At 38.9% G+C, this 25,084-nt stretch overlaps 1 protein-coding gene across 2 annotated transcripts; it reads left to right on the plus strand.

The window, feature by feature from the left end:
- Window positions 1-3,028: 3,028 nt before the first annotated feature.
- LOC148163446 (leucine-rich repeat-containing protein 37A3-like) lies at window positions 3,029-24,670 on the plus strand. 2 transcript variants are annotated; one of them, XM_088028224.1, is made up of 10 exons: window positions 3,029-3,124; window positions 3,695-3,769; window positions 12,594-12,712; window positions 15,557-17,370; window positions 17,760-17,864; window positions 21,844-21,893; window positions 23,233-23,287; window positions 23,369-23,511; window positions 23,606-23,724; window positions 24,626-24,670. In XM_088028224.1, exons 2-9 carry the CDS (start codon window positions 3,699-3,701, stop codon window positions 23,706-23,708), a joined length of 2,460 nt encoding a protein of 819 aa, XP_087884350.1. In that variant the 5' UTR covers window positions 3,029-3,124; window positions 3,695-3,698; the 3' UTR covers window positions 23,709-23,724; window positions 24,626-24,670. The 2 variants fall into 2 exon arrangements, with proteins under 2 accessions (XP_087884350.1, XP_087884351.1); XM_088028225.1 differs by lacking the exons at window positions 21,844-21,893; window positions 23,606-23,724; window positions 24,626-24,670 and having other exon boundaries at window positions 3,030-3,124; window positions 23,369-23,410.
- The last annotated feature ends 414 nt before the right edge of the window (window positions 24,671-25,084 follow it).

The following is a 25,084-nucleotide window of genomic DNA, read 5'->3' on the forward strand; positions in this document are numbered from 1 at the left end:
ATGATTTGTAAATGTTTTCTCCCATTCTGTGAGTTGTCTTTCACTTTTGTGATAATGTCCTTTGAAGCATAAAAGTCTGTTTTTTATAAAGTCCAATTTATTTATTTTTCCTTTGGTTATTTGTACTTTTGGTGTCATGTCTAAGAAGCTGTTGCCTAATCCAAGGTCAGAAAGATTCCTAGTTTTATACCTTGAGCTCTTCCATTTAGGTAGTTGGTCCATTTCGAGTTAATTTTTATATATGGTATGAAGTGTAAGAATCCAACTACATTATTTTGTATGTGGATATACAGTTGTCCCAGCACCATTTGAAAAGACCAGTCTTCCCACACTGAATTGTTTTGGCATCCTTGTTGAAAATTAATAGAACATAAATGTGAGTATTTATTCCTGGACAGTCGGTTCTGTTCCATCGATTTATATGTCTGTTCTTTTTTTCTTTTAAAGATTTTATTTATTTATTTGACAGAGAGACACAGTGAGAGAGGGAACACAAGCTTGGGGAGTGGGAGAGGGAGAAGCAGGCCTCCCGCCAAGCAGGGAGCCCAATGCGGGGCTCGATCCCAGGACCTTGGGATCATGACCTGAGCCGAAGGCAGACACTTAACGACTGAGCCACTCAGGCGCCCCTATGTGTCTATTCTTATGCCAGTATCACACTATGATTACTATAGCTTTGAATTGGGTTTTGAAACCAGGACACATGAGTCTTCCCACTTTGTTCTTCTTTATCAAGATTGTTTTGGCTATTCTGGGTCCTTTGATTTGATGTATGATTTTTAGAATTAACTTGCCAATTTCTGGAAAGAAGTCAGCTGCGATTTTGATAGGGAGTGTGCTGAAACCGTCGTTCAATTCGGGGCATAGTGCCATTTTAACAATATTTTCTTCTAATCCATGAACGTGGCATATCTTTCCATTTATTTTGATGTTCTTTAATTTCTTTCAACAATGTTTTATAGTTTTCAGTGTAGTCTTGTACTTCTTTGGTTAATTTTTTTCCTAAGTATTTTATTCTTTTTAATATTGTTACACATGGAATTGTTTTCTTAATTTCATTTTGGACTACTCATTGCTAGTGTATAGAAATACAGCTGATTTTTACACATCGATCTTGGATCGTGTAACCTTGCTGACCCCATTTATTAGTGCTAAGCTTTTTCCTACATTCCTAGGAATATGTCTCGTGGTCTTCTGGTTTCCCAGGAATATGTTGAAGCATTTCAAAGTCTCTGTGGACATCTTATTTCTCAGCTTTTTCCTTTTAAGCTTTTTGGTTAGGCTATTTTTCTGTCCCTCCTGTTAATCCATTGCCTCACAGGACCACCAGGATAAAACCTTTACCTGTAATTGTTTTTTAAAAATGCCCCTTGAGAAGAAGAGGCTTTTAGCATTGTGCAGCTCTCAGTGAGGTCAAAGACAAGCTTTTCAAGTGAGGTTTTCCAGGGAACCCACTATACAGTTAAAACAATGACAGCTCTTTGAAAATGAGGCTTTAAGGAAATCCAGCTCCATTTTGCTCCCCCGGGATGTGGGCTATTTTTCAAGGTGACCATCAGGATAGAGAGCAGAGGTCTAGGACAAGTTAAAACAACAGATCTCACTGTTCTTATAGAAATTAGTTTTTATTTAATAAATGCTCTCTGGGTTGCTGCAAGCCCGTTGGTTAAATTTTCCAAACTTCTAAAAAAGTTAATTCTGACCATTTTTGCCAGTTTTTGTCATTGTTGTTGTTGCTTTTATGAGAGATGAATTTTCAGATGTCCTCACTTTCCCATTTTAACTGATTTGCCTATAACATGGTTTTAAATCTCTAAAGTCTCAATGACCATTGGCTAATTAAACACTTAATCATGGGAGACGATTAGAGAAAAGGAATAAAAATAGAAAATGTAATTCTCAGAGAAGCTCTCCCAGATGGAGAGATGAAGTTCAACAAAGTATATCTATATTTAGTGCTCTCAAAGTTAAGTTGAAGGTAACACTATTTTTAAATCCCCTTTGCTTCATACGAGTTAAACTCAGGCTTTGAAGTCAAAACTTGAATTCAAATTCCAGCTCTGCTTCTGACTCTCTTGACAATCTAGGACAAATTACATAACCTCTCTGTACCTCAGTTTCCTCATTTATAAAATGGGGTAATGATCATATCTATCACATAAGGCTATTGTGAGGATTAAATGTGAAATGCGGATCACAGATACCTTACAGTCCAATAGCATTGGTTGTGATGATTATCTTTCTAATATTTGGCAAAAGTACAGCAATGATTCTTGAGTAGAGTCAACCTCAAGGAAGATTTTCTTTTCTTTCATCTTATTTCTTTCACCTTTTTTGTTTTTAAAGCATTGAGAAGAAAATTTATTCAACATTTTGGAATAAAAACTTGTGTCAAAGAATGACAAAATGTTATTTACTTATTCAACAAACATTCATTAAATAACTAGTAAATAACAAGCACTATGTCAGGCACAGGGACAATGACAATCAAGTATGGTCCCTGCCCTCAAGGAGCTGACCGTCCAGGAGATTGACAAGGAAATAGGTGATGACATGCCATGACAAAGGCTGTGATACAAGGGTACACGGAACATGTGGTGGGAGTATAGCTTTCACCAGTTCCTCCTACATTTAGCCCATATTGTTTGGCTCCAAAACTGAGGAATTGGTCCTCTTTTTGTCTTTACCTGGGTGGTTTAAACTGTGGAATTTTTTAAATTTCTAGAGATAAGAGAAAAGCACCTTAAATCATGGAGGACACTAGAAATAGTATTTCCTACAGAGCCAGGGCTTCCTACTAGTGTAGTCTCTTCTGGGGTTTTCAACCTGAAAAGTTCTTTGCCATCCACTTAAAAAAAAATGTTTTTTCTCTTTTCCACTTTATCATTCAGAGACCTGGGTAGTTCCCAAAGGGAGACTGCTTTACAGATTTATAGGCAAAGGCAGGAAATGATTACTTTTAACCTTCAAGTCCCATACCAAAAAAAGGAACATAAACTTTCATGGTAGTTGTTGAAAATGCAGATAATTTTAATTCCATTGCATTTTTCAGAATTCTCAGTCGTAACCCTCTGACAACTGTTGAAGATTCATATCTTTTTAAATTGCCGGCATTAAAATATTTGTAAGTATTACAACAATCTCATGGCTCATGAGATGATTTCTGCTGTTTTTTAAAGATTAAGTGTTTTGCATTTTGGTTAAAAAGTCATAATTTAAATTTAACTGGGTTATTGAAATAAGAATTATTGGCAAAGAAACAATGTGTGTGGGCAAGACAGCCTGCAGAGGAAGAAAGCAGTATTGAAGAACACATACAGATATGGAACATGCAGATGTACGCAGAAATATCATTTATCATGTATGTAGAAATATCATTTGTCTCAAAAAGCAAAGTGGAATAAGATGTACATTATTTTTAAAAAAAAGATTAATCAAGAGAGGTGGATGCAATTGAGAATGAGAAGTAGGATAATGGTAAAAAGAGATTGTACTGTTCATCACCACGGGGATTAATTTGATGATGCACATAAATTTAAATTTCTTCAATAAATGTTCTCTGAAATTATTGTCCATAGCAAGTTAACTCTTGAGCTGGCTTGACGGAATTTAACTAATCACATGTTGTTAAGTCTCCTTTTAAGTATAGAATTTTTGTGTTGGGTATCATTCATGTTTGGACTTTCTCCTTCAGAGACATGGGAACAACACAGGTGTCACTTCCAACAATTGAGAGCATCCTCATGATGACCCTTGAATTGGAAAAACTGTAAGTTGATTTTTCTTATGTTTATTTTCACTTAGTTGTTTATGTTTGTTTTATTCTTTTCTTAAGTCAGATTTATTGAGGTATAATTTTCATTAAATAAAACTTACTCTTTTTAAGTATACAGTTTGATGAGTTTTGGCAAACATATAGTTACGTAACCACCACCACATCTGAGATACAGAACATTTTTGTTTGCAGTCAGTCCCCTTTTCCCACCATCAGCCCCTGGCAGCCACCAGCCTCATTTTTGTCCCTGAGGTTTTGCCTTTCCCACCATGTCTTATAAATGAAATCATACAGTATGTAGTCTTTTGTGATTGGCTCCTGTCACTCAGCATAATCCTTTTGAGATTCATCCAGCTTGTTGCATCTATCTGCAGTTCATTCCTTTTTATTGCTGAGTAGTATTCCAGTTGTATGGATACACAAGTTTGTTTATGCATTCATCAGTTAATGGACATTTGAGTTGTTCTTAGTTTTTTGGCTATTATGAATAAAGCTGCTAAAAGCAGTCACGTGCAGGTCTTTGTGTGAGCGTATGTTTTCATTTTGGGGGAGGTAAAATACTTAATGGTAGGATGGCTTCATCATATGCTAAGTGTATATTTAACTTTTTAAGAAACTGCTTACCTGGGGGCACCTGGGTGGGTCAGTCGGTTAAGTGTCCGACTCTTGATATCGGCTTAGATCATGATCTCAGGGTCGTGAGATCAAGCTCCCAGTTGGGCTCCACACTGAATGTGGAGCCTGCTTAACATCCTCTTTCTCCCTCTTCCTCTCCCCGCACCTCCTCACCCCTGGCTCATATGCACCCACGTGTGTGCTCTCTCTAAAAATATATTTGACAGAGAGAGAGACAGCAAGAGAGGGAACACAAGCAGGGGGAGTGGGAGAGGGAGAGGGGAAGCAGGCTTCCCACTGAGCAGGGAGCCCGATGCGGGGCTCGATCCCAGGACCCTGGAATCATGACCTGAGCCAAAGGCAGCTACTTTAACCACTGAGCCACCCAGGCGCCCCATGTACAGATACCTTTTTAAATGATGTGTCCTTCAAATCCATTTTTTCTTTTCCTTTTCTTTTTTTTTTTTTTTGAGATTTATTTATTTATATTAGACGAAGAGAGAGAGTGAGTGAGTGTGGTGGGGGGAGAGGCTGGAGGAGATAGAGAGAGAGAATCTCAAGCAGACTCCCCACCAAGCATGGAGCCTGACTCAGGACTCAGTCCCACAAGCCTGAGACCATAACCTGAGCCAAAATCAAGAGTTGGACACTCAGCCAACTGAGCCACCCTGGCACCCCCAAATCCATTTTTTAATTGGATACATATTACTGCGTTTTAAGAGTATGTTATATATTCTGAAAAAAGTCCTTTCTCTCAGATAGGTGTTCAGCAAATTTCTCACAGGTTGTAGTTTGTCTTCATTCTGTTCTATCCCTGAAGACCAGAAGTTTTTAATTTTTAAATTTTGATGAACTCACCTATTTCACCCATCCTCCCACCCCCTGTCCTCTCTGGTATCCATCACTTTGTTCCCTATAATTAAGAGTCTGTTCCTTGATTTGTCTCTCTCTTTCTCGATTCGTCTCTCTCTTTCTCTCTCTTTTTTCCCTTTGCTCATTTTTTTTGTTTCTTAAATTTCACATATAAGTGAAACCGTATGGTATTTGACTTTCTCTGACTGACTGACTTCACTAACATTATACTCTCTAGCTCCATCCATGTTGTTGCCGATGACAAGAGTTCATTCTTTTTTATGGTTGAATAATATTCCATAATTTATATATATGAATCTTCTCTTTATCCATTTATCTATCAATGGACACTTAGGTTACTTCCATAATTTGGCTATTATAAATAAGGCGGCAATAAACATAGAGATGCGTGTATCCCTTTGAATTAGGGTTTTTGTATTCTTTGGTTAAATACCCAGAAGTACAATTAGTGGATCATAGAGTAGTTCTATTTTTAATTTTGTGAGGAACCTCCATACTGTCTTCCTCAGTGGCTGCATCAGTTTGCATTCCCACCAACAGTGGTGGTTCCTATTTCTCCATATCCTCACTAGAATTTGTTGTTTGTGGTTTTTATTTTAGCCATTCTGACAGATGTGAGGTTGATATCTCATTGTGGTTTTGATTTGCATTTTCCTGATGATGAGTGATGTTGAGCATCTTTTCATGTGTCTGTTGGCCATCTGTAGGTCTTCTTTTAAAAAAAAAAGATTTTATTTATTTATTTGAGAGAGAGCACAAGCTGGGGGAGAGGCGGAGGGAGAGGGAGAAGCAGACTCCCCGCTGAGCAGGGAGCACCCTGTGGGGCTTGATCCCAGGGCCCTGAGATCATGACCTGAGCTGAAGGTGAACGTTTAACCGACTGAACCACCCAGGTGCCCCTGTGTGTCCTCTTTGGAGAAATGTCTGTTCATGTCTTCTGCCCATTTTAATTGGATTATTTGGGGGGTTTTTTGGTGTTGAGCTGTATAAATTCTTTATATATTTTGGATACTTAACCTTTATTGAATATGTCACTTGCAAATATCTTCTCCCATTCAGTAGGTTGTCTTTTAGTTTTGTTGATTGTTTCCTTTACTATGCAGAAGCTTTTTATTTTGATGTAGTCCCAATAGTTTGCTTTTGTTCCCCTTGCCTCAGGAGACATATTTAGAAAGATGTTGTTAAAGCCAATATCAGAGAAATTACTGCCTGTGCTCTCTTCTAGGATTTTTATGGTTTTAGGTCTCACATTTAGGTCCTTCATCCATTTTGAGTTTACTTTTGTATATGGTGTAAGAAAGTGGTCCAGTTTCATTCTCTTGCACATAGCTGTCCAGTTTTCCCAACAACATTTTTTGAAGAGACTGTCTTTCTCCTTGCATATTCTTGCCTCCTTTGTCGAAGATTAATTGACCATATAATTGTGAGTTTGCTTCTGGGCTTTCTGGTCTGTTCCATTGATCTATGTGTCTATTTTTGTGCCAGTACCATACTCTTTTGATTACTACAGCTATGTAATATAACTTGAATTGTGGAATTGTGATATCTCCAGTTTTGTTTTTCTTTTTCAATATTGCTTTGGTTATTCAGGGTCTTTTGTGGTTCATACAAATTTTATGATTGTTCTAGTTCTGTGAAAACTGCTGTTGGAATTTTGATAGGGATTGTATTAAATCTGTAGATTGCTTTGGGTAGTAACCATAGATCTGCTTTCTGTTACTCAAAATTGGGTTGCATTTTCTAGAATGTTATATAAATGGAGTCATGTGGTAAGTACTCTTTTCTAACTGGCTTCTTTCATTCACCGTAATTATTTTGATTCATCCATGTTGTTATGTATATCAATAATTCATTTTTATTGCTGAATAGTATTCCATTATATGAATATGCCACAATTTATCTGCTCACCATTGATGGACATTTGATTTGTTCCAATTTTTGGCTATTAAAAATAAAGCTTCTATGTGTGTACAAGTCTTTATATGGATACATACTTCCATTTCTCTTGGGGTAAATACCTGGAAGTGGATGGCTGGTTCCTATGGTAAGGGTGTGTTTAAGTTTTTAAAATCTATTTTCCACAGTGGTTGTACCATTTTACATTCCCACCAGCAGTGTATGAGGTTTCCATTTTCTTCACATGTTTGCTAATACTTGCTATAGTAAGTGTTTTTAATTTTAGACAGTTGAACAGGTGTATAGTGGCATCTCAGTGTGGCTTTTATTTGCATTTCCTTTATAATTAATGATATCAGATATCTTTTCATATGCTTATTTGTCTTTTGCCTACATTATTATTGAATTTGGAGAGTTCTTTATATATTCTGGAAAGAAGTCCTCTATCAAATATGTAATTTACTAAGTATTTCCTCCCATTTTGTAGCTCGTATTTTCATTCTCTTAAGGGTGTCTTTGGCAAGATAGAAATTCTTAATTTTGATGGTGTCCAATTTATCCATCTTTTTTTGTAGGCTATGCTTATGGTGTCATATCTAAGAAATCTTGCCCAACACAAGGTCTCCTGTGTTTTCTTTGAGACGTTTATAGTTTTCGGTTTTATATTTAGATCTTTGAACCAATTTGAGTTCATTTCTATATATGGTTTGGATTGATGTTTGCTTTTTTGCATATGGATATCCAGTAGTTCCAGCACCATTTGTTGGAAAGACTATCCTTTCTCCACTCAACTGCCTTGGAACCTGAAAATAAGTTATCCATATCTCTTTCCTTCTGGACTTTCTATTCTGTTTCTTTGATCTGTTTGTCTAAATTTATACTAATATCACAAAGTCTTGAAAGTGTAGCTTCATAAGTCTTGTAATCTGGTAGCGTTAGTCCTCCAATTTTGTCTTCTTTTTCAAAGTTGTTTTGGCTATTCTAGGAGCTTTACATTTCCATATGAATTTTAGCATTAGCTTGCCAATTTCTACAGACAAGTCTGGTGGGATTTTTATCTGTAAATCAATTTGGGGAGAATTGACATGTTAACAATACTGAATCTTCTGATCCATGAACACTTTATGTCTCTTCATTTATTTAGGTCTTCTTTAATTTTTCCCCGGAATATTTTATAGTTTTCAGTGTGTAAGCCTTTTACATCTTTTCAGACTTTTCTAAGTATTTTATACTTTGGATGCTATTTTTTAATGATGAAATTTTTTAAAATTTCAATTTCTAATTGTTTATTGCTAGGTATTAGAGATAAATTAATTTTTTGTATATTGATCTTTTATCCTACAAACTTGATAAATTCATTTATTAGTTCTAGTATCCTTTTTATAGAGTCCATCAGGTTTTCCCCATAGATAATCATTTTATCTGCCCATAAAGATAGTTTTGCTTCTTCCTTTCCATTTTGAATACCTTTTATTTCTTTTTCTTGCTGTATTGCACTGACTGGAACCTTCAGTGTACTATCAAATAGAAGTCATGAGAGAAGACTTCCTTGCCTTTGTCCTGATCTTGGAGAGAAAGCATTTGTCTTTCACTATTAAATATGATGTTCGGGTTTTTTCTGTAGAAGTCTCTTATCAAGATGAAGTTTCCTTCCATTCCTAGTTTGCCAAGGGCTTTTTTTTTTAATTTGTAATCACGAATGGATGTTAGATTTGTCAGATACTTTTTCTCCATCTATTACAATGATTGTATAATTTTTTTAGCTTATTAACTTGGGTAAATTACATTGATTTTCAAATATTAAACCAATCTTGCAATCCTGAGATAAACCCCACTTCGTAATGTAGCATCTTTTCATATATTGTTGGATGTGATATAGTAAAATTTTGTTTAGAATTTTGTATCTGTGCTCATGAGAGATATTGGTCTGTTGTTTTCTTTTCTTGTAATATCTTTGTCTAGTTTTGATAAAACAAAAGTTGGCCTTAAAAATGAGTTGGGAAGTTTTCCCTTCTCTTCAATTCTCTGGTAGAGTTTGTGTAGAATTGGCATTATTTCTTCCTTAAATGTTTGGTAGAATTCACCAGTGAAGCATGTGGGTTTGAAGCTTCTATGTGAGAAGGTTGTAAAGTACACATTCTATTTCTTTAGTAGTGCTATTTAACTTACATCTTTATTTTTGAGTAGTTTATGTCTTTAAGGACTCTCTCCATTTCATTTTGAATTTATTGATATGAATTAGTTTATAATATTCCCTTATTATCCTTTTAATATATATAGAATTTGTATTGATGTCACCCCTCTCGTTTCTGTTGTTGAAAATTTGTGTCTTCTCTTGTCTTTTCTTGATCAATATGGCTAGAGGTATATCAGTTTTATTTATCTTCTCCAAAAACTGTCTTTTCATTTCACTGACCTCTCCATTTTTCTGTTTTCCATTTTATTTCTGCCTTGATCTTTATTATGCTATTTCTTCTCCTTACTCAGTGATTAATTTTCTTTTTCTAGTTTCTTAAAAGTGGACGCTGAGGAAGCTGAACACTGTGTTAGCAACATCCCACATGTTGACATGTTTTCAGTTTCAGTCAGTAAAAAGAAATAGTTCTTAATTTCCCTTTTGCTTTCTTTTACCCACAGGGTTACTGAGAAATGTATTGTTTAGTTTCCAAATATTTGGAGATTTTTCAAATCTGTTAATTTCTAATTTAATTCTATTGTGGTCACAGAACATATGTTGAGTAACTGAAATCCTTTTAAATTTATTGAGTCTTGTTTTATATCCATGTATTCTGGTAATAGATGAGAATATGGTCTATTTTGGTAAATATTATGTGTCTACTTGAAAAAAATGTGTATTCTGATGTTGGGTGGAGTGATCTATAAATGTCAATTAGATCAAGTAGGTTGATAGTGTTCAAGTCTGCTATATCTTTACTGATTTTTTATATTTTTTTCTGTCAATTATTGAGAGAGGGGTATTGAAATCTCCAACTATAATTGTGTATTTATTTGTTTCTCTTTGCCATTCTCCTTAATATATTTTGAAGTTCTTTTATCAGATGCATAAATATTTAGGTTATGTCTTTTTTATTAGTTGCCATTTCTATCATGATGGAATAACCTCCTTTATCCTGGTAATATTCTTTGCTGAAATTGACTTTGTCTTATAGTAATATAACCACTCAAGGTTTCTTTTGATTTGTGTTAGCATAGCATAATTTTTTCCGTACTTTTAACCTACTTGTATCTTTCTATTGAAGATCATTCTTGTAGACAGCATGTAGTTTTGGCTTGCGCTTTTTTTATCTGGTGTGACAACTCTATCTTTTAATTAGGGTGATTATACCATTTATATTTAATGTAATTATTTATATGATTACATTTAAAGCTACTGTCGAATATTTCCTATGTGTCCCACCTGTTCTTTGTTTCATTTTGTTTCTCTTTTTCTTCCTGCTTTTGCATTGACCGAGTACATTTTTTTATTTTATTTGTTGACTAATTAGCTACAACTCAGGTTTTGTTATTTTAGTAGTTGCTTAATGGTTTGTAGTGTTCATCTTTAACTTACCACAGTCTATCTTCAAATGATATTATATGATTTTGTGATTGGTATAAGAACCTTACAATACATAGCATACTTCCATTTTTCCCCTCCTGGCCTTTGTGCTATTGTTTTCATACATTTTACTTTTACATCACACCATATTATTTTTTTTGTTTAACCAATAAGTTAACTCTTTTATTGAAGTATAGTTGATGTAATATTAAATTAGTTTCAGATGTACAACATAGTGGTTCAACAATTATATACATTATGAAATGCTCACCACAATAAGTGTATTACAGTATTATTGACTGTATTCCCTACATTGTACTTTTCATCCAGTGACTTATTTATTTTATAACTGGAAGTTTGTACCTCTTAATCCTTTTCACCTATTTTGACCTTATCCCCACCCTCTCTACTTTAGCAACCAGTTTGTTCTCCATATTTTAGAGTGTGTTTCTCTATTTTTTTGTTGTTTGTTCATTTGTTGTTTTTTTTAATTCTACATATAAGTGAAATCACATTGTATTTGGATATTTAAATAGTAAGAAAAGCCTTATATATTTACCTATGTAGTTACCAGTTCTAATGTTCCTCATTCTTTTGTGTGGATCCACGTTTCCATCTGGTATCATTTTCCTTCCACTTAAAAATATTTCCTTTAGCACTTCTACAGTGTAAGTCTACTAGCGATGAATTCTTTCAGTTTTTGCATGTCTCAGATAGTCTTTGTTTTGCTTTTGTTTTTGAAAGATCTGAATATAGAATATTAGCTTGATAGTTGTTGGGTCCCCTCTCTTCACTGCTTTAAAGACATTGCTCTACTGAGTTCCATTATTTCCAACAAGAAATATGTTGTCATTATTATCTTTGTTTCTCTATACGTTGTGTGTGTGTTTTCTTCCTTTGGCTGCTTTTAAGATGTTCTCTTTATTGATGGTTTTGAGTAGTTTGATTATGATGTGCCTTCATGTAGTTTTGTCCATGTTTCTTGTGCTTAGAGTTTATTGACCTTCTCGGATTTGTGGGTTTATTGGGTTTGCCTGTTTGGAAAATTTTAGGCTATTATTTTTTCAAAATTTCTTATATTTCCTCTCCTTCATTCACTCTAAGTACACATATATTAGGCCACTTGAAGTTGTTGCACAACTCACTGAGTTCAGTAGAGGCATGGGTTTTTTAGTCTGGGTTTTTTTAACATATGAAACACAGTTATAACTTTTTTAAAAAAATTCATTTATTTGAGAGAGAGAGAGCATGAGTGGGTGGGGCAGAGGGAGAGGGAGAGATAATCTCAAGCAGACTTCACGCTGAGCTAGGAGCCCAATGTGGGGCTTGATCTCATGACCCTGAGATCGTGACCTGAGCTGAAACCAAGAGTCAGATGTTTAACTGACCGCACCACCCACGCACCCCAGTTACAACAACTTTTTAAATGTCGTTGTCTGCTAATTGTAACATCTGTGTAGATTATGGGTTAGTTTTGATTGATTGCTTTCTATCTTCAGTATGGGTCATATTTTAGACTTATTCAGACTCTTGTTAGAAATCTACCCTCTTCCTGTGTGCTCTCAAGCCAAAGGGAGACTTTTGGGTTGGAAGGAGATACTTCTGAATTCAACTACAGATCAGTGCCACCCAGTTCTCATCTCTATCTTATTCTAGGCATACCATACCCCCTACCATCCTTACCTTTCTGTGGACACCTCTGTCCTTCTATTTATTTACAATATTCAAGAGCAGCAATGGGCCAACTGGTCCCTACCCAAACATCCAGGCCACATGCCTCAAGAATTCCTTTTTGCACAGCCTGTGATGCCCTTGGCCTGCCTACTCAAGTAACTCCTTTACCACTAATTTAATTCTCTGTGTTTCCATGTATAGGATTTTACCTAGCCGTATGGCCTGCTGTCTCTGCCAATTCAAAAATAATATTGAGGTTGTCTTCAAGACAGTCAAGCTGCATTGTGACAGTGAATGTCTGACAAATGCCACACATTGTGGTGAGTCTGAATTGCCTCATGGTAAATTTTTAAATTTTTATTTTATTTATGTTTTTTTTATTTTTAATCAACCATGATAAAATTTTTAACTAATGATGTCATTGCATTATTTTTATTCATTCAGAGTCAAATCCCTAAATCTCTCTTTTGTTAAGAAAGATTTATTTATTTATTTGAGAGAGAGAGAGCACGCGAGTCGAGGGAGGGGCAGAGGGAGAGAATCTCAAGCAGACTCCCCGCTGAGTGCGGAGCCCAGCGCGGGGCTCGATCCCATGACCTTGAGATCATGACCTGAGCCAAAACCAATAGTCGTATGCTTGAGCCACCCAAGCACACCTCAAATCTCTAAATTTCTAAGAACTATTCCTTTGTTAAAAGTCAGATTCTCAGTTATGTTATTAAATTAATTACCCCCAACTGAAAAGTTGTTGATAGAGTGCCTCACAGTTTGTAAACTGATTTTATATGCATTAGATCTCAGGTGCCCTTTGTCTTATAGGACAGGTGAAGATACATTTTTATTTTGTTTATTTTTACAAGTAATATACTATAAGAGTAAAAGTGGTGCTGATTTATAAAAAAGTGTTATTCAGAGCCTGAGACTTTCTGTTCCCTAACCAGAAGCTGCTACCTTCTAATGGATAGAGAGGGCTCATCAAAAGGAATGAGATCTTGCCATTTGCAACGATGTGGATGGAACTGGAGGGTGTTATGCTGAGTGAAATAAGTCAATCAGAGAAAGACATGTATCATATGACCTCACTGATATGAGGAATTCTTAATCTCAGGAACAAACTGAGGGTTGCTGGAGTGGTGGGGGGTGGGAGGGAGGGGGTGGCTGGGTGATAGACGTTGGGGAGGGTATGTGCTATGGTGAGCGCAGTGAATTGTACAAGACTGTTGAATCACAGATCTGTACCTCTGAAAGAAATTATGCAATATATGTTAAGAAAAAAAAAAAAAAAAGAAAGGGCGCCTGGGTGGCTCAGTTGGTTAGGCAACTGCCTTCGGCTCAGGTCATGATCCCGGAGTCCTGGGATCGAGTCCCACATCGGGCTCCTGGCTCAGCGGGGAGCCTGCTTCTCCCTCTGACCCTCTCCCCTCTCATGCTGTCTTTCTCTCTCTCTCTCTCTCTCTCAAATAAATAAATAAAAAAATCAAAAAAAAAAAAAAAAAAAAAAAAAGAAAAAAAAAAGAAGAAGAAGATAGCAGGAGGGGAAGAATGAAGGGGAGTAAGTTGGAGGGGGAGACGAACCATGAGAGACGATGAACTCGAAAAAACAAACTGAGGGTTCTAGAGGGGAGGGGAGTGGGGGGATGGGTTAGCCTGGTGATGGGTATTAAAGAGGGCACATTCTGCCTGGAGCACTGGGTGTTATGCACAAACAATGAATCATGGAACACTACATCAAAAGCTAATGATGTAATGTATGGTGATTAACATAACAATGAAAATTTAAAAAAAAGATAGAGAGGGCTCTTCTATTCTTGGATTGTCCAACTCTGAACTTGTTCTGAATCTTAAGCTTTTCTGTCTAAAAACACTCAGGTGCTTTTAAGTGTTTTTCTGTATACTATGTTTTATTGGCACTAACTTGATGACTTCCAAAATGTGCTTTTGCACTTGGATAGCTGGAATACAGGTCCTTATCAATGATCTAGGGTACATCAGAAATAATACTAAAAAAAAAAAAAAGAAATAATACTTTGCTACTTCTGTAAGTAAGTACAGTGTTGCTTATTTTTCAAAACAATTTTTTTACCAATTATATTACTCCCTTCTCCCTTAGAGGTGGGTAGAATAGGCATGTTTAATCTCCGTTTACAGGTGAGGAAAACTGTGATCAGAGGTGTTAAGTGCTGTAGCCTAGCACTCAAGTGTCTCATTTTGCACTCTCGGCAAGCCTGTTGCTCCTCCTTTCTCGTGACCCTTATTACCTCCTCCTCTGACCCTCACCACCACCACTAAAAATACTTCCAGAGCTTCTGGAAAAGAAACCCAGCAGCACAATGCTGTGCCGTCTATACAAGCTGTGCACCTGACCTTCAGATAGTTGGAAGCTCTGAACAGTTCCCTAAATAAAGCAAGAAATATTAGAAATGAGAGTGAAGTAGGCATCTGGCAAAAGATTCTTTATCCCTTCTGCATGTTAAAACCTCAAGTATCATTCCATTGATTTATTGAACATTCCACATTGACATATTTCTCACACCTGGGAAATATCTTAACCTAGACCCCAGATCCCTGCCCAAATTTAAGCAAAGAGCCAGGGTGGACATAGTGGGTTTTTTTCTGTTTAGAGCTTATGTTATGTGAGCTGCAATATATGGGAGCAGAGACCAAGCAAAGGAATTGGTGGGTAGGTAGAGAGGGCATGTCCAGATGAGGACCTGCTAACAGTGGGTGTTGTCATGGGCATCTGTGATGGCAGCAAGAACACAAGCATGCTGAAGAGTGGAAGGAGGAAGCATCTGAAGCAGAACAGGATGGGGTATATGAATGCCAGGAGTCACATTAGATCTGCACACAGTTTAGCTGAGTGTCTTCCAGCCTTGACTTTTTTTGAGTACTGCACAATCGAGCCTTTGGGGACCCATGGAATAATCCCAAATACAGTTATTCACACTATGGATGGTTCTGAGTAAATAGCTGCTTTTTCAAAAAATACCCTTTTCTCCTTTTGTTGTTGCCAATCAGAGATTCAAGTTTGAGTTTGTCTCCTCTCTAAATGGTACTCAAATATTTGTCGATTCTTAATTTATTTGGGATGTATGACTGTGGACTGACAAAAAGCTATACTATCAGTCTTTCATTATCAAAACTAGTCTCTTCTTTGTTGACAGATGAAGAATTATCTGTAAGGAACGCAGAAGGATCATTCATGAAGGTATTGAAATCCCGGAAGAAGAGCACCAGTACTGAGCTGACGATTGAGCCAGAGAAGGCATCCTCAGACAAAAATGGCGTCAGTTTAGCCTTTCTGAATGAGCAGCTAGACTTTAATGATGAAAGTGATGTTATTAGTGCGCTGAATTACATATTGCCTTATTTCTCAGAGGGAAATCTAGAAGATGTAGAATCAACGTTATTACCATGCATTAAACTTCTGTTTTCAAATGTGCAAGATGGAGACAAGCCCATGGGTCCCTTGACAAACAACACAGGGAACACTTCTCTTAAACCTGGACCCAACAATTCAACTTACAAAAATAAACTGAGGAAACTCTATTCTCTAGAAAATTTGTTAGATGCAGAAATTCAAGAAAAAATTGATGAGGTGAAAAAGAAAGAAAAAACTGCCATGCTTATACATTCTGGCCTTTTCGGTCCCAAATTCAAATGCCAAATCTTTCCAAAGAAATTGGAAACTACCCAAGCACAGGAAAAGAGCCTCGCCAAGGCTGAGAGTGTAGGGAAAAAGATGCTGAGAGTAAAAAAGGTTATCAAGGGCCCAAAGGGCCTAAAGAGAAGGCACTTCAAACAAGTGGGCAATCAGAGAAACTGGCGGCAACAGAATGCCCAGCCATTTGTGGAGAATAGGGCCAAAGAAAGAAGGGTCAGTAGACCGTCCCCAAGGGAGCTGGAGCAGCTTCACATGGCGCAGAGGCCCAGGAAATTAGTGGGAGACTCCTTCAATACGGAGCCTTCATTCATAAAGGAGCACAATGCAGCAGTCTCTTCTTTCGTGAAACAATACTCCTTGGGCAGGCCTTCTGCCTCCACTGCTCCAAAATCCCTACCTGAGGTGAAAAACAAATCAAAAGACTTAACCTACACCATTTTTGTTTTAGAGGATGCAAATGCTAGAGTTAGGAATATGAAGGCTTCTAAACCAGTCTCACATTCCAGAAAAAAGTACCTCTTTCATAAAACTCGCTCACGTGTGGTCCACAGAGCACCCAAGGCCAAGCTGAGTCGAAAATTCAGAAAGAAAAGTCCTCTCAGTAATAGGCTGATGCTTGCAAAGAGGCCTCCATTCTCTGCCATCAGGAGCCTCATAAATTCCCCTTCACGGGAGGCTTTTTCATCTTCAGGAGAACTAAGTTCTCAGGAAAATCCCTTTCCAGAATTATTTACTCCTTCAGAGCCTTTTAGACAAAACACTACTGTAGAAAACAGTACTGCACAGAATGTTTTTGAGAACCCTATTTCTACAAGAAACATGACTGTGCCAGAACAAACCCTCTTTGAATTCAGGAACCATAAGAATCTTTCCAGTGCATATTCTGCAGCCACCACAGACAACTTTATGCCAACTGTTAAACAAACCAATGAAACACGATGGATATACCACAGCACGGGCACTGAATTGCCCCCGAAGCCCACAGGCTTCACTGTGTTGAAGCTTTCAGCCCCAGGTGACCTATTTGAAATTCAGCTAAACCAGCAGCTACGGTCCCTCATCCCGAACAACAACGTGAGAAGGCTCATTTCTCACGTTATCCGGACTTTGAAAATGGACTGCTCGGAGACCCATGTGCAACTGGCCTGTGCCAAGCTCATCTCCAGAACAGGCCTCCTGATGAAGCTTCTCAGTGAGCAGCAAGAAGTAAAGGTGTCCAAGGCAGAGTGGGATACGGACCAATGGAAGACTGAGAACTACATCAATGAGAGCACAGAAGTCCAGAGCAAACGGAAAGGGCAGGAGTCCAGTGAGGTAAGGAAAACTCCTACAACATGGGATCTGGACTTTGAGTCAGTTTAGGACATGCCATGAAAACGCCCAAGGACAAAGGCCAGGGGGCTCCTAGTCTGGGTCTTGTCTTAGCCAGGTCACATTGGCTAAGACAGTGATCTGCCACTCTGCTCATTTAGACAAGAGTGCCACTATCCCCAGGGTAGACGAGAAGGGACCTAACATACCAGATAAACGAAATTTTGAAGAAAAGGCTAATGATAAGATTACATAACACATTAGATTTGGTGTGTTCCTTAAGAACCTGTAAGCCACTCATCTGAAAGAATGGGGTCTATTTTAGAGGAGCTGAAGAATAGTTAGCTTTCATCTTGTGCCTTTGTTTTCTAAAAAAATGATTATTTTTTTAGCTCACAAAAGAAGTTCCAGGTTATGGCTATAACAACAAACTCATCTTGGCAATATCTGTGACTGTAGTAGTGATGATTTTGATTATAGTTTTCTGTCTCATTGAGGTAAGGACAACTGTTAATTCAGATTTTATCTTTATAATAGATTCAGAACCCACAAACTGAAAATCAAAGCCACTTTCCCACCTACTACTACTTGATGTTCCTCTTCAGTCTGGAGGACTGAGATATGCTTTGTTCTCTTTTGCAAAGTATATTCCAGGGAATTTTAAAGGAACCCCACTGACAGGAGATCTGTGGATTGTAACCAACGCGACAAGCCATCAGACTGTTCTGAGACATTAAGTTTAAGCAGGCCAGAGTTGACATGATAGTAACATTTCTTCAACTCCAAATTATGTTGATTAGATGTACTCACCAGTCACTCTCAGACTACCACTGATTTCTTTCCTTGGCTGAAATGATGAGAGAGATAGTCTCCACCCTCCTGGAGCTATCGGTCATCCTAGAAAAAAGGACATGGCTTACAGATAAAAATGTCATCTTGTTGATTAATTAGATTACTTAGCAGCTTTCTCCTCCACCGTGTAAGGTGTTATGTAACTAGGTTCAGTTAAAATACTGCAGCTAAAATCCTGCATCAGACTCTTCCAAAGCATGTCCTATTTATAGTCGCCTGTTGCTGGAGCTTGCCTGTTTACCTTTTCTCCAATCCTATAATGACTCCTTACTTTTCCCAACAGGCAGGTGCTAAGGTTTTTAAAAGAATGATTTAACAAGTTGACAGTCTTGACTCTATCCTACCAATCCAACCTAATTTACCTTATCTACATTTTCTACTGTTGTGGCAGGCCTCCATTCCAACCAAAGCAGCCCCTCACCACACCCCAGTCACCCCATGCCCATTCCTGTTTCTGTCGGTGACTTTGCCCATCTGAAATTCCCTTAATTTGCTCTGCCTGTGGAAGTACCGTGAATCTCTCAAAAGCCAACTGAAGTTCATCTTTCTCCATAAAGCCTTCCCTGAATACTCCGGCGCTCCTGGTCCTAGTCCTTCTGTGAGATTTGTCACCATTTCTGAGGGCCTACAGTGATGCATTCCCCTCCCCTGATAACAAAAATAAGGTAAACAATTTTTTAAAAGGCAGCTCCCCAAGAGAGAAACACCAAGGTCAACACATGGAGCAGAGCAGAGCAGAGATATGTAAGGATCAAGTGGCTTCCTGGTTTATCAGACCTGCGTAAAACCTGACTGGATATATTAACTGCTAAAGAGAAACGTGTCTGTCTTCAGGAAGGTTGGTCGGTAGTAAAAACATAGAAATGGTGAAGAAGAGCCCAACATGGGCAGTGCCCATCCTAGGCTTGCCCAAGAGTAGGGACGGCACCTCAGGCAGCAGATGAAAGTCAGGCCCACTAGTGAGGCTGTGCCTGGCGGGGAGACGGATGGATCTGGCTACTTCAGTCCTTTCTGTTAAACACTGGATTCAGCTGGTTACTTTCCTTCTAATTCTCTTCTCACCAAATAGCCTTCTGATTGTGCTTCAGTGTGCCACGGAGGCCTGTGTCCATGGGAGGTAATTCCCAACCATGTAGACACAGATGCCCTATCTGTGGAACAGATATGTTTCTCATTGTCAAGTCCTAACCTGGCATTCTGATTTTGATCAATCCTGGGGCATTGATAAAGTGAGATTGCCTCTATAGGAAGAAGTGAGTTCGCTTTTGATGAGGACAGAGTCTGATTTCTGAGCCCAGGAGGCTAGGAACTGGCGTGGAGTCAGCTTACCAAGGTCTCTGGGAAGATAAAGCATTGGCCATTGTCCAGATAGTACCCTCTGCATCTCCAGGTGGCACGTGGCCTTTGGTTTTTAGGGAAGTTCTATAAATTCCTATTGCTGTTTTTAATTTCTTAACCTTGTGTTTGTATTTATGTGGTTTCATCATTTTGCCTCCCTACTTTGATGATAAGCTTTTCGACGACAGAGACCATGCAGTGTTTTTCGTTTAAGACAATAGTAGTGTTCATAGGAAGAGAGATGAGACATTATGTCAACTTCACAACGAGGAATAAGGCAGCCTAATATTTATTTGAAGTAGCATACAGAGTCCAGCAATAGACAGACCCATGTATTACTAGGACTTCTGAAATGTTACCTTTTAGTATTCAAACCAGCGGAAGAAAATAAATAAATGGTAATAGAACAACTGCTTCATTATTGGGGAGGAAAATAACAGCAGATACCCATTCCTCACCTTAAAACAAACATATTTCAGTAAATGTAAAAAAAAGAACACAACCCATAAAACCATTAGAAGAAAACAGAAGCAATATTTTTATCATCTGGTGGTGGAAAAGAGCTTTCTGACCCAACACCACAGGCAGAAACCTTTGATAGATTTGATCATCCTGTCTGTGACACCATTAGCAAACGTGGCACTGGTTTATGTCAAGCCTAGGAAGAAGAATTTTCCATATCTGATTTAATCCCCACAATCCTGTGATGACAATATTACCATCCCTCTTTGATAACTGAAAGAGGATGAGCTTAAGGGATGGCAAAACCCAAAGCAGAACCCCGTTCCGCCTGACTGCAGACCCCGTGCTCCGGTTCCACGTGTTCTGTCTCCTTAAAGATGAAAACACTGGCAAATATTTGAAACATTGAAATTCAATGAAAGCTCCCGAAAAGATTAATATATTTACTATAAAGAGAGTTTTATAAATCAATAGGAAGACCAGCAATCCAGGGAGGGTGAAGGGGGCAAGGACTATGAATGATGGGCAAGGACCTATCTGCCAGTCCTCTCCTCACGCCTTCTGGGATGTGGGTCTTGTTAACGAGGCCTCTGTTGCCTCTATGCTGGTTTCTTCTATGCTCTCCTAACATTTGTTGTCATTTATATTTTTTAATATGGATAGAATCCGTTTTGTTTTTTGGTATGGTTGAGGTGAGGGATCTAACTTTTTTCTTCTCCCTACCTAAAGATCCAGTCACTTTAAAATCTTTTATTGAATGGTTCATTCATTCTTCACTGATCTAAAATACTATTTTTATCTGGACTCTTATCAATCCAGTTTTCTTTCCCTGTACCAGTATCACACTATGTACTTAATTCCGGTTGCCTTATAATAACATATTTTGATGTCTGCTACGGTAAGCTCCTGCTCTTTGGTCTTCTTTTTCATACATTTCATACCTAGGCTTGCATATTTTCTCCACCAAATGTCAGCTGGCCAGTTTTTGTTAAAAAACAAAACAACTATCTTGAGATTTGAATAGGATTGTTTTGAATTTGTAGGTTAATTCGAGAACTGCCATCTTTGCAACATTCTAGGAACATGGTATCTCACATCATGTACTCATTTCTTCTTAATGTCCTTCAGAAGAGTTTTAATATTTTCATCTCATAAGCCTTACCCATTCTTTGCTATAAGTTCATTCCTAGGTACTTTATGCCTTTTATTGATATTGTAAACGAGATCATTCTTCCATTTGTTGACTAGTTATTTGTGGGATGTAGGAGAGCTATTGTGGTTTGCATGTTGAGCTCTTGACTTTGTATCTAGCCATCTTAGTGACTTCTCATACTTCAGTAAAATTGTAGTTGATTCTCTTGGGCCTTTTAGGTTGTCCATAATTTCATATGCAAATATGTTTTGTTTCTTCCTTTCCAATACTTCATTTTTCCTATTGCATTGATTAGGACCTCGTCAACAATGATGAATAGTAGCAGGAATAATAGGCATCCCACTCTTGTCTTTGACTTTGAAACAATGCTGCTGCTTAGCTTTCTGGTAGATGCTTTTCTTTTCTTTTCCTACCTCTAAGAGTTTTTATTAGAAATTACTTGTTGAATGTCATCTAAAACCGTCAATAAGACGTATTGCCAGCTACACACAAGATCCCAAGTTAGGTACAGTGGAAGAGTCATAGGACTATTAAGCAAACCGAATTCCTGTCCTCAAAAAAGTTACCATCTCACTGGCTAGGTAAGACTTAAAATACAAAGGAATGAATAAAGATTTGGAGGCAGTGGTCATCAAGATGGGTAACTGTGATCACGTTTCCTTCCAAAACAGATTTATTCTCACAGAGCAGCATCCGAGGAAGGTAAAGAAGGAAGGTCAAGGTAAATATGAGTCTGGCAATTGTTAAAGTAGAATTTTAGAACTAGATTTTAGAACTCTTCTCTATTTCAATCCCCTTGTTTTACGCCCAGGACACCACCAAAGGCAGAAAGAATACTTATTTGGCCTAATGCTTTGCCTGGATCCAGCAAAATTAGCTCCCCAGCCAAACCTGAGTTAGAATGAGACTGGCAGAGAGCATCTGCTGTCACCAGTCCTGTAAAGAAAGAGGGTGGAGGTGGGGAGGTGTTGGTTCCTGCTGGTAGTGAGCATCAGGCCTGGCCGGAGGCCTTCTCGGAGGCTCTGGGGAAAGGATAGGGAGGGCCACAAAGTCTTAGGCTAAGAGGGCTAGTCTTCAAGGCTGATGGAAGGCAAGATATATGGCTCCTTCCTGTAAAGTGGCAGGAAAACTTTTTCTTCCTCCTCCTCCTGGTTTTCGAGCCCCCACTCTCCATTCCCTTTGTGCAGACCCCATAGAATTGTAACGGGGAGAGGCCTTAGATAATAGTTTGTCTCTTCCTTTTATAATAAGGAAATGGAGAAGAAGAAAAGGAAGGTAAATTGCCCCGTGGTCATACAGCTAGTGAGTGTCAGAAGATGGTTGCTTTCCAGTTGGGCACTCCTCCTCTGATTACGCTGTTCTTGGGCTGCAAGCTACATTTTATGTCACAATTCAGTACACACATACCGTAGAGACGTAAGCAGTTTCTAAGACAAACTTACTATACACTCTTTCTCTATAATGTTTGTATTCAAAAAGAATATTTTGTGTTTTAGTGGTAGTTGTGACCTTTAAGCTGATTTCACGACATACTCACCAGTGACAGCCTGCAGTGTGAAAGTCAGGGAGCTAGGTATCTTTGCTGGTTGGACTCAGGCATTTTCTTGGTGCGATTCAACTTGCAGGATAAAGCAGCTAGGGAAATAGAAGCACCTCTCCTGCCCCCTCCCCAGGAAATGATGTCTATGAGACTAAGTGCATAGGAGACCAATGTAAAATACCTCCGGAGAGTAAGGTGCTTCTGCCGTGCGACTGCACGGTTTGTTCACTGCACGAGGGCACTTGGCCAAGGGCCCAGGTGAGCGGGATGAAACTCCTGCCTATACTCCATGCCGAGCCACATACAAACATCTCCGACATTGTGGGGCCATTACAGACAGACATGGGAAAATTCTGGAAGCCCAGCATGCATGGGATTATTTTCAAGATCCCAGGCCTGTGGTGATTTTGCTTCCTGTGATTATGGACAGAGGTGTCCTAATAAGACCAGAGATGCACATTGTGAGAGGCATGGGAAATGGTATGAATCACTAATTGTCTGCGTGTGTGTTTCCTCCAAGGGGCTTCTTTCAATCCCTGCTGCGGAAGAGATGCTCAACAGAAAGTGAGAGTCAGGTAAATCTGAGCAGGGTAAAGTCCTGTGGCTGGAGAGTGCAGGGGAAATGCAGAATTAACATCGTCCTTTCTGTTTTCTAGGAGGGCTTTTTCTGGAGAAGGCGGCCACTTTGGCTTTGGGACATGTACAGACCTCTTAATGCCACACGCAAGAAAAACATGGCACAGAAGCTGCATGACAGGGATTCTTCTGATGAGGATGAGATTTTCAACAAGGAACCGGGGTACCTGATTTGCAATTCTTACCTCAAATGAGTAAATTATGAAAAGTTGAATTGTTCCTCTGCAGAGTAAAAGCCTTTGGTATTCTTTTCGCAGAGAGAAAAGTGAAGCCCCAGCAGAGAAGGCTCAGGCCACAGATTCCACCACTGAAGAGCTGGGTGACGAGAGCGAGACCCTCACCGAGATTGTCATCGAGTGAGCCCGTCCTGCCTCAGGTCGCCTACAAAGCTTATGTTCTGATATTGGCTTCTCAGCATTGCTTGTAAAATACTTATTTTTCTCCTATTAAAATGTATGAATTCATAACCAATTCTAGCCATGTGGTAAGGAATTAAAATGGAACTAGTTAAACATGTCCATCCAGGGAACAGCGGCCACAGGCGTGAGGAGCAGGACTGAAGCTAGAATCCGTCATGGGAGCCAGTGTACTTCCACAAGAGCAGTGCGGGCAAAGGAGGATGAGTAGGGGCGTCGTTCCCTCGTTTCCCTGATCAAATCAGTCTCTGGAAACTGGAAAACATATATTCAGGGAATGTAGACTCTTAAATCAGTTAGCAGTTTATTCTGGTGCTCTCTCCCCTGGCTATTCACAACACGCTTGACCTCCTGCCCAGAGAGGACCATCTATTTCTGGCCCCTCTCATAAGGTCTTCGGCGTTGCCAGAATATTTGGATCACTGAGACTAGCTCCACTGCAGGGCTAAGCCCTGTCTTTCTTCCCAAGTACTCAAACTCATGCACCAAATGTGTGCCCTGTCTTGGCAAGTAGAGGGTTCTTCAGCCTTACAAGCCTGTGGATAATTCACATTGGGGTGTTTGGGGTTTGTTTTCTTAAAAAGAAAAAAAAAGAAGAAGAAGAATGTGTGAGAGCATTAATTACCCAATCTGCGGAAAAGGCAAAAATTCCTCCACTCCTGCGCACCCGGGTGGTTCAGTTGGTGAAAACATTAAACTCTTGGTTTCAGCTCAGGTCATTATGGATGTCCATACACGTAATTGGTGCTCATCACTGGGGGGCTAGTGGTGGTGAACATTGGGGGCCGGGGGAATCGCATCACTAGCTTTCAGGTTACAGCTGCTTTCCATAGATTCAAAGCTGCTGCTGCCACTCAACAGACTGCTGAGGTCACCACAACCCGCACAGTCCCAAGCCCGGTGACGAGTGGGGGAATATGGAGTCCAACGTGCACCCTGCACGTCTGCTACTGCAGAGGAGGAGACAGTGGCTTCCACCTTTTCACCTTCCAGATTTCACACAGGTACATTTTATTGGCAGAACCCTGCTGTCAAGGGAATCTGTGAAATGTGGTTTGTGGGCTTCCAGCACCTGCAAAGAAAGGGATAGAAGTGGGTGTCAAGAGCCAACCAACACAATCCAACAAATGGGAGTGTGTTCAAGTCTTTCTAAAAGGGAGGTGGAGTCTACAAGGAGTAAGACGGTGGAGAGCTAGCTATGTCAGAAACCTAGAAAGGTGTCATTCTAGCTAGGCAACAGGTGAGGTACCAGATACTAGATACTGATACATGCAGTCATCCCCAGAGCTGACTGGAGAAGCACCTGGAGTGGATGATTAG

Source organism: Eumetopias jubatus, unplaced genomic scaffold (genome assembly GCF_037043125.1).
Source record: "Eumetopias jubatus isolate StellerSeaLion01/CBP00866 unplaced genomic scaffold, mEumJub1_p1.0 scaffold_10, whole genome shotgun sequence".
NCBI lineage: Eukaryota > Metazoa > Chordata > Mammalia > Carnivora > Otariidae > Eumetopias > Eumetopias jubatus.

Coding starts and splice junctions, on each gene's coding strand:
- LOC148163446 (XM_088028224.1), top strand. CDS start 3,699: ATGGGAACAACACAGGTGTCACTTCCAACAATTGAGAGCATCCTCATG. Junction 3,770..12,593: donor ACCCTTGAATTGGAAAAACT/GTAAGTTGATTT, acceptor TTCCATGTATAG/GATTTTACCTAGCCGTATGG. Junction 23,512..23,605: donor ATTTTCAACAAGGAACCGGG/GTACCTGATTTG, acceptor TTCTTTTCGCAG/AGAGAAAAGTGAAGCCCCAG.